Source organism: Aquarana catesbeiana, linkage group LG06, assembly GCF_042186555.1.
Source record: "Aquarana catesbeiana isolate 2022-GZ linkage group LG06, ASM4218655v1, whole genome shotgun sequence".
Classification (NCBI taxonomy): domain Eukaryota; kingdom Metazoa; phylum Chordata; class Amphibia; order Anura; family Ranidae; genus Aquarana; species Aquarana catesbeiana.
The window spans coordinates 148300044-148310134 of NC_133329.1; the positions used below are offsets into that span (position 1 = coordinate 148300044).

Genomic DNA, 10091 nt, shown 5'->3' on the forward strand with positions numbered 1-10091 from the left:
TTCTCTCCGGGTTATCCCATTCCAGTTTAACAGTATCAACCAATGAACTATGGACTGGAAAAACTATGTTTTTTCTTATGCAATCCCTTATACATAAGATCGTGTTTAGATAACTGAACCTCCTCCTCTTTCAATTCAAGGGTGGTATAGATAGCCCTTTAACAAGTCATACACATCCTCTACAGATAACTTAAATCGCGAGCCTCGAGTGGATTCTCTATCCCTGGGCTCTATATCTGACCCTGAATCTTCAGGGAAAGAAAGGGTAGATCTGACCTCAGCCTCAGAGTCTTCACTCTCTGCCTGCTGCGGAGTGCTGACTGAAGCTCTCTGTGTGGACAGACCCTCTACTGGGGTCTGGAGCTTGTCAATAAGTGTTCTAAAAGAACTAAAGGTGGACGCAAGCTCGTCCCTAACAGAGGTTAGCATTTTCTGACAAGAGGTAACCGGGTCATCCTTTACAAGGCCATCTATACAGCTGCGATAAACGGCTTTGCTCCATGAGGAGCTCGATTTGTTTGCGCACACTGCACATTTCTTTTTAGGTGGCTGCGCTTGAGTCTTGTCTTGGGTCTTGGTCTGCAAGACAAAAAGATAAGTGACCCCTAATGAGACTCACAGCCACCCCACCACTCCAAACCACCATGTGCAGGAGGGAGGAAATGTGTCCCCACATAAAATGTGTGTTAACCCACTACTACAGAGAGGGGAGGGGGGAGGGAACACTCACAGGGAGAGCAAGATAGTGACATAACACTTCAGGCTTACCTGTGAGGTGCTGGTGTTGGGCGCATCGACTGCCTGTGTAGGAACTGCAGATTGATCCATCTTGCCCCTTTCTGGCTTTCCACAGCCTGGCTGCTTTCACCAGAAGACACCAGCGGCCAGTGTCTCCTGTTCGCGCCGTTTAAGGAGACTGGAACCGGCGTCTCCGGCGCCACAGCTTCCCGCTTCTCCTCACACAACTAGCCACGCTGCCTGTGAGGAGAGGAACCGCTGCTTTCCTAAGAACAGCACTATGGAAGCTGACACCATGCCGGTCCTGGCCCTCTCCAGGCACTGAGACACAGGAGAACGCAGCACAGCCAACCTCTCCGGCGGAGTGCTGCTACTGGCAGATGAAAGGTTAGTGAAATGCCCCAAATAGCCCTATAGAGCCCCTGCTCCCACCTGAAAGATGCCAAATGTGACACCGGAGGCGGGGGGGGGGGGGGGGGGGGAATCCGGACAGCGGAAGCTCCATTTTTGGATGGAACTCCGCTTTAATAAATTAACCTCCTGAAGGCAATGTCATAATGTGCCAATTATGACAGAATTGCCTAAAAAAAAAAACCCAACAAGATCCCTCCAGTGGTGCGTTGACAGGGATTCCATCTTCACTCGGTTTTCCTTACAGATTTGCAGACACCTGACGTTTGAATAGGTGAGCTGTGATTATGTTATTCCCATGCATGTGTGCGAGAGTTACGGTCGTGGCACAGCTCTGTCAATGGACAGCATACTAGATGGTGCCGTCCACTGCGAGCGCAGTGCACATGCGCTGGTGATGTCACCAAGTATTACACATGTAAATATCTCCTAAATGGTGCACGTATAGGAGATATTTACCATGCCTACAAGTAAGCCTTATTATAGGCTTGCCTGTACGCACAAAATAAAAAGCAGAGTTTACTACTGCTTTAAAATGGTTGTAAAGGCTTTTTTGTCTAAAATAATCAACAGATTATACTTACCTGCTCTGCGCAATTGTATTGCACAGAAAAGGTCCCCCCCCGTGGTCCCCCACCAGCATTCTCAGCTTCTCCTCTTCTGTGTGCGCCCCCATAGCAAGCTGCTTGCTATAGGGGTACACCCTTGGGCTCGCTCCACAGTCACACACAGCACAGCTCTGCCCCTCCTCACGGGATTTGAATGACAGCAGCAGGAGCCGCTGCTGCCTCTGTGCCCTGTGAGGACAGGAACACAGACAAGCACCACTGCAGAAGGGCACAGTGTTGGATCAAGATCGCACTAAAGCCTGGTACATACATACGTTTTTTTTAATTAACCCAGAGGGCTGAATGAAAAAAAAAAAAAATTGGGAGGAGCTCAGGAGGAGATCCTCTACTAACTATCCAATGTTAGTGCAGCGATCTCCCCACTGAGCTATTGTGTTCTGACAGGGGGACGCTCCCCCTCCCAGAACACACAGCCATCAGCAGACCTTTTTCAGTCATGCCCCTTAGACAGAAGCCAGATGTTCAGGCAGCTTCTGTTGCACTGCCCCGATATGGTGTGCAGGCTTTAGGAAAGTTTATAGGGAGGTGGGGGCATACAACTACAGGGACATTCTTTTACCTTAAAGTGGTTATTAAGCCACTGTAATATAATCTTCTTATTCCCTCTGTATCATAAGAACATGTGTCCCTGTGCGTGTGTAATATAAAAACATCTACCGATCTGTAACGATATAAGCTCCACTGTGGGCACACAGCCGATTGCTCTCCTCTCTTCTGCCTCGGCTCACAGCTGCAGTGGGTGGGGCCAAGCCGTCCCACTGACGTCAGCCGGGGGAGAGAGAAGAGAGAGCGAGCCGACAATCAGCTGAGAGTCGGGAGCCTTTTATACTGGTATAGATCGGCAGAGTTTTTACATTACACAGGCACAGGGACAGATATTCTAATGATAGAGAGGGAATAAGAAGATTTATGATAGCTAACAGGACCAGGAGTGGGGGGGCGGCGGACGCAAGTACAAGCAGGGAGGGGAGGGGGGGAGGAGGACAGAGGACACAGGGAGAGCTGTGGCTGACGGAATCACGCAAACAGACCACAATGTCAGGGCTTAGCAGCCATGATTATAGTGGTTTGTTTGCAGGGGGGAGGGTATAGCCAGGCAGGATCAGCCAGGTTGTTAGGGTACAAGTTCATCTAATATTACCTTGCCCAACTCTACTGAGCAATTTCACTGCAGAACAAATAGCATTGATTGTTTGATTGAAATCAACAGATTTACTGGTAGGGTCAACGTGTAATAAAACTATACAAAGCGGGAAATCAATAGATTTACTGGTAGGGTCAACATGTAATAAAACTGTACAAAGCGGGGGCTTAGTAAACAACTGCTATGAATACTAGTGACAGACTGCATCATATGCCATTATATAATTTGCTTAGAATTCTACTTTAAGAGTCATTATGAAAACCAGCATGGCGGATGGATTTAGTCAGTAAAAATAAAAGATGACAGTAGAATTTAACTGCGGATGCGCATTTTCATAAGTTGTCACTGCACTTTGCACTCCCTTACTGAATAAGCCTGTTGATGCTGCCCTATGCCATTTTATTAAATTAGTCTTTAATCAGTGCTTGGTTAACTTCAGTACTGATATTAAAAATACCTCCCCATGGTATTGTGTGCATTATTCAAGAACATACATTGGGGGAGATGTACTAGATTTGGAGCATTCAGAATCTGGTGCAACTGTACATGGTAACTTCTAACTTCAGCTTGTTCAATTGGGCATTGGCTATAAAACCTGAAAACTGATTGGTTTCTATGCACAGCTGCACCAGATTTAGTAAATCTCCCCCATATTATATTTCCTAACAGTGCTGATCTCCGTCAGCCTTTCAGCAACTTCCTTGTCCCAGCATCAATCTGCAAATCATTGCTCCGAACTGGCTACCTGATCATGACAAGAGCGGCCAGCACAATGTATGTCAGCACAGCTGCTTGTAGTCCCCATTTGGGGCTAATGCAACAGGGTGACAATGCAGGAGCACAGTTGGGAGAGTTGCCACCTCCTAGTAACTGGGTTTAACCCTACTTTAAGCATATACATGGGATACGAAAGTGGGAACAAAGCACATCAGAGGTTTGATTCAGAGAGGTAAGACACATTCAAGATCACCTTTATAAAAACTGCCCATACATGGAAATGTTTAAGTATTTGAAAGGACACAATTGGATCCTCAGAAGACATTTCATCCCCAGTACACACACACTTCCTACTTTCTGTCTGTGTTCCCCATTCGGGAGATTCACCATCTACGTCCATCATGGTGACCCTTGTACTTGGAACCAAAATCAAGGAAAAACCTAAAATTGTTCTGTCACCAGAATAGATATTCCAATGTTGACACTTCTTCCAGTAACAACTATGAAGTAATCTTCCTTACTTTGAAGAGATTTTTTCTCACTTCCTGTTATGTCTAAAAGGTCAAGAAATGAAGGGAAATCCCCCAATGGGCCCCAGATAGCAAAAAGAAAAAAAAAAAATCTATCCAATGCTAAAAAAAGTTTTGGTTTTAGATATACATTACACAACCACTATTTGGCACACTTAGGCCCACACACACACAGCCATATTAGATGTATAAAGGATCTTGCATTATCTGGCATAACAAGAGGTCTGTACTCTTGCAGACAGACACCCATGTATGTTCATATAAGCCAAGGTGTGTACATTCTGCATTTGTGCAGCCACTGATTACTAGTGATGAGCTGTGGCATGTTTGGACATAAGTTCATACCCGCCTGAGCTACACCGGCAGGAAGCTGTTAAAGCCAACAGCCAATCAGAGCAAGCAGAGGCATTCCCCCATCCTGCAACCACATGCATGCAAGTGGTTTATACTGATAACATATGGGTTGTTGTTTATATTTCCCCCTAAATGAGTCATTCATGCAGCGGCGGTGAAAGCGGCAGAATGACCTCACTAAGGCCGAGCTTATTTTGCTCCTGCGCAACCTCAGCTGCTTATATGTTGTTCATGTTTACATGTTTGTGATTGGGAAATTTCATATTTTTATTATTATTATTGGTTTGCCAATACATAAGAATGCAGTCTAAGCCTGGTTTCTTTAGATAACTTCCTACTATAGGAATGTCATTATGAACGGATCCAATGACCAAGCCCCTTCAGGAATGTGTGCTATCCTCCTTTAAAAGGTAATACTGCTTCTCTAACACTTATACTTGGTTACTACTGTCCATTAGTCCTGTATATACTACAGCCAAAACATGTAATAGTTAGCCCCATACCAGAGCTACATTATTACCATGTGTCTGGCTTGATCATCATGCCAAGCCGTAAAGTTGGGGGCCTTCTTAGTGAAAGGCATCTATAGCTAAGTATTCTTGTTACATTTTCCAACATTATTACATTTGTTATATATCATTTGTGTGATCTCTCTTTGTACATTTTGAAAAACCCCTAAAATGTAAACTATCACGTAATCATGATAAAACATTGACACTCATTTCAACAAGCAGTGGCAGCAGCACATACAGCCCATTGAGCCTACGTTCACATTTCTTCTGCAGATTTCCATTCATTTCAAGTCCCGGCCCCTTTTTTAAAAATTGCATGGCGCTCCTACACCATGCAGTTTTGTGAGCGTTTTGCTATTCATGGGGGGTGCCATTAAGAATTAAAGGCATTCCCATGCATCTGCTAAAGAGCAACGCATTTTGCCTATGGTTTGGGAATGAGTGCGATTTTTCAAGTATTTCTGATCTGCACAAGTGTGAACCAAGGCTTACGGTGTGAATATGTACAAAGTTGTACAAACATTTACATGCACACAGTGTAAAACACAGTCAAAATCAGACCATGGATGCAGGTTTTCCTAGTTTTGGTTTATAGAGCTAAAACACTACGGACCAAAATGCAGCTGTGTGACCGAGCCCATAGCATGCAATACTGCTGTACTCCTATCTGTATAAAGGAAGGTCGATCAGCTACGATTCCGCTGCCTCCTGAATTTGTGTTTTTTTTTCCTTCAATCCCAAGGTGGACCGTGTATGGAAATACTGTGCCACAACCATGAGCCTAGCGTCTGGCTAATGGCTGCAGCACAGTCCCACTGACCTGAGTGGGCAAGTTTGACAGGCGGTGCCACCTATCAGACTTGGTATGCTGAGTAGATGTGCTGCTCTCATGAAGTAAAGCATCATGGCATGTGAACCGTTCAGCTGCCATGTCCCTTGTAGGTGGGCAGTCAATAGGGTTGCCACCTTATCCCTTTAAAACTGAACACCTCTTGATTACCCAGGTTCTGTGGCTGATTAAGGCGATGAGTAAACTCACTTGGTGCCTTAGGCCCCTTTCACGCGGTTGTCAGTTTTGGCGGTGGACCTGAACAAGCGCTCCACGCTAGTCTATGGAGCGACGGATGTCAGCGGTGACATGTCCGCTGACATCCGACCCCGTCCAATCCACTAAAAGCAGACAGATGCCTCTACGTTCAGATCCGTCGCTGGCGGATCGGATGAGATCTGATGAAAACAAACATGCTATCCGTTTTTGTCCAATCTCTCCATAAAAACCAGCGGCACTCGACAAGCCCCTCCCCTTTTCAGTGAGCAGAGAGAGACCTGTCATCCGCCGGCTCAGCGGAGATCAACGGAGAGATCTCCCGCTGAGCCGGCGGACTCCGTGGAAGCGGATCCGCCTCGTGAGAATGAGGCCTTATCTGCATTAAATTAGCCTCAGAACCTGTGTAATTCATATGTGTTCGGGTTTAAAGGGATGAGGTGGCAACTCTAGCAGTCAAGAGGGGTAAGAAAAAAAAAAAAACACCTGTATTTACCACCTATGTGATAAAGGCCTTAGGCTGGCCATACATGGTTCGAATCTCAGCCAGTTCCGGAAGCGGCCGAGATTCGAACCGTTTTTTGTGTAGGCTGAATGTACCAAGTTGATCGATCAACTTGTGTACAACCAGCATGCCAGGTTTTGCCTGCCTTTATCGCTAGCAGCTGCTATAGTCGCTAGCACTAATCACTATCTTCTGCCGGCTGGAACGGCTTCCTCCACCAGGAGAAGACAATGGCCTGGTGGGAGGGATTCTCGCATCAGCACTGTCTGTGTTGATGGGGGAGGGGGAGAATCAAGCTAATTTCGCTCCAATTATGGCCGGCCTTAGGCTCTATTCACATATGTGCCAGCAACTCGCAGATACGGCAGCCCATACATCTCAATGGAATGCCCTACCTGTGGTGAAACAAGTCAATTTTTAGAAATTGAGCTGCACTGAATCACATGGTGCTGCAGCATAATCGCACCACTGCTGTTGATGCATGTGTGGGGGGGAGCTTATTAGATTGTAAGCTCACAGGAACAGGGCCCTCCTAACCCTCTTGTATTGTCTCCCTTTATATTGCAAGGCGCTGCACAAACTGTTGGTGCCATATAAATCCTGTATAATAAGAATTATATATCATTTACCCCCCATATCTACAGACACACACCTGTATAGATACATATGGCTCAGAAGACAAGAATGTCTAAGCCCCTCTGGGTCTGTTCCCTGAAATGAGGGAAGTTGTCCCCTCAGAGCCCCCAGAATGGTAGAAATAATGGCTCCTGTGTGTCCCCAGTGAGGAGCCCAGTCCAGCCATGCTGTGCCCTCCCTTTCTCCTTCCCCCCCATTGCCCTCACCTGGTGGCCCCCCTCCCAGTACGGGGGGGACTGGCTGTGGCTCAGCATGTTCATGTACAGGGATCTGCTCAGGGGACTCCTCAGGTACCGGCTGCTCCACATCTTCCTCACCGCGGCCAGGCAGACCACATAGGTGAGCACCCAGCACACGAACACTTTCATCTGAGCAGCGGCCACTCAGGCTCCGGCCCGTCCATGGCACACATCACCAGCCTGAGGAACACAGACAAGGTGGGAGGAGAGCAAAAGGTGGCAAGAATGAAGAGTGGGGGGCGACCAGAGAAAGAGCGGAACGATTATTCACCGGCGGTGTTTCCACACGGAAACTTTTCAACGTTATACAGGCAAACGCCAAAGAGGGCGCTGTGATCACAGAGAGGCATTTAGGAGGCCGATCTGGGCCAGCTTTTTGCTCTATACTCGTTGGTGGTCGGCCGAGATTTCAACATTATACACGGTAGACGCCAGAGAGGGCGCTGTGAAAGGAGTTCAGGAGGCCTATCTAAGCCAGCTCCTGCACTACTCGTTGGTGGTTGGCGGATAGTCTGGGTTGTGCACAGTTGGTATTGGAATTTCAGAATAGGAAGGGGAGTGAACGATGTGGAAGGACAATTTGATAGAAAGAAATTAAAGTGTATCTAAATATAGAACAAAAATATGTGATATCACAGTCTAACCGTTTTAAATATGATAAATTATTTATTTGAGTTTAATTATTTGAGTAAGATGTTGAAAAAGAAGCTTCTATCTGTGAAACTTCTCTCCGGGCTGGTTGACACCACAAAAACACACTCCAGTCCATGCGTTTTTGCATGCGTGTTTTTAACATAATTTTGGCACGTTCTGGTGTGTTTTTAATGCGTTTCCAGATGCTTTTTTTCTTCTTTTTCCCTGTTTTTTTTTTCCACTGTGCTGGGGTCTGATGCATTCTGGTGCGTTTTTTTATGCGTTTTACCACACTCCAGTGCAGGAAAAATGCAGCATGTTCTACATTTTCTGGAACTGACTGCACTGGTGTGAAGCCATATAACCTATTTTCCATGTGTTTTTAATGCAGAAAAAAAAAAAACGCACTGGACTGCATGTGGTGTGAACTGGCCCTCAGAGTGTGTATGAATGGTTGTCTTTAACCACTTGCCTACTGGGCACTTTCACCCCCTTCCTGCCAAGGCAAATTTTCAGTACTTTGAATGACAAGGGGCACGCGGCAGTGCGATCACAGGAGGACATCAATAGATGCCCTCCGGCGGCAAAGTAAGCCTGCGCTGTACCGTCATTCGGCTATAGTGCGGGTGGGAAGGGGTTAAACAGGCGCAACTGAAATCACTTCATACTTGGCACTTTTCCTCTCTCCTGCCCAGGCAAATTTTCAGCTTTTAGAGCTGTCGCACTTTGAATGACAATTGTGTGGTCATACAAAATTGTACCCATATAACATTTTTAGCATTTTTTCACACAAATAGAGATTTCTTTTAGTGGTATTTTATCACCCCTGGGTTTTTTTTATTTTTTGCTAAATAAATCGAAAATAAAAAAATAAGAAAAAAAGTTTTCTTTTGTTTCTGTTATAAAATTTTGCAAATAAATAATTCTTCATAAATTTAGGGCAAAATGTATTCTGCTGAATTTCTTTAGTGAAAAATACCCTAATCAGTGTATGTAGTCTGTAGGAAAGTTATAGAGTCCATAAACTATATAAACTTTATATCTGAAAATCAATCAATCCTGATGCACTGATGGCTCATTTCACCAGGACAATACAAATACCCCCAAATTACCCCTTTTGGAAAGTAGACAGTCTGAGGTATGTAATAAGAGGCATGACAAGATTTTTGAAGTTGTATTTTTTGGAAAAAAAAATCGTTTTTTTCACATTTTATTTTTTACATATTGACCCTTGTGCAGTACATAGTCGTCATATAACTGGTTTGGCAGTGAAAAAAAATAAAAAATAAATTAAAAGTATAAAAATATTAACTTTATATATATATATATATATATATATATATATATATATATATATATATATATATAGTTAATATTTTTCGTACCACACCAGCTTGTGGGTCACTGAAAGTGAGACAGCAGCGACAGAAGCACCATGACGTAGGAGTGCCTGGGATCAGTCTAGTAGTCTGTATGGCTGGTTGTCTGTGGACTGATGTGCAGCAGGTAGGCTGGTCGTGGTTAGGCAAACCAGAGCCGTGGCAGGCTGGGATCCCAGCTGGAGCAGGAACTGGATGCGATTTGCAGAACAGAGCCATGGCAGGCTGGATGAGCAGGCACAGGGTCAGGCAAGCCGGATCGGTTGTGTTTGGGCAGATGAGCAGAGCGAAGAGAAGCTGGAGAAGCTGGATCAAGATCAGAGGTCAGCACAGGTAACAAGTCAGAACACACAGAAGCTGCAGACCAAACAGCAAAGAGTCCTTGGTGCACTCAGTTTAAACAGCCCCTTTGGCGCCAGTGACAGGCGCGTGTGTGTGTATGTCGTGCAATTTCTGCTGCACGGATATGCCTTTCCTGACATTGCCCCCCCTCCACGGGTAACCTCCGGATGCCCAACTGGCTCCTCTTCTGTGGATGGCTATGAAAATACGCACGAATAAAGTCTGCTGCATGCACATTAATACTAGGTTCCCAAGAGTTTTCCTCCAGACCATAACC

The 10091-nt window shown here is 45.5% G+C and overlaps 1 protein-coding gene across 1 annotated transcript in view; it reads right to left on the bottom strand.

The window, feature by feature from the left end:
- METTL9 (methyltransferase 9, His-X-His N1(pi)-histidine) overlaps nt 1-7779 on the bottom strand; it is an 80081-nt gene extending 72302 nt beyond the window's left edge. Inside the window, exon 1 of the mRNA XM_073591032.1 lies at nt 7428-7779. Coding sequence (XP_073447133.1) covers nt 7428-7589 — 162 coding nt within the window. The 5' untranslated portion in view covers nt 7590-7779. The remainder of the gene's footprint in view (nt 1-7427) is intronic.
- Nucleotides 7780-10091: the final 2312 nt, after the last annotated feature.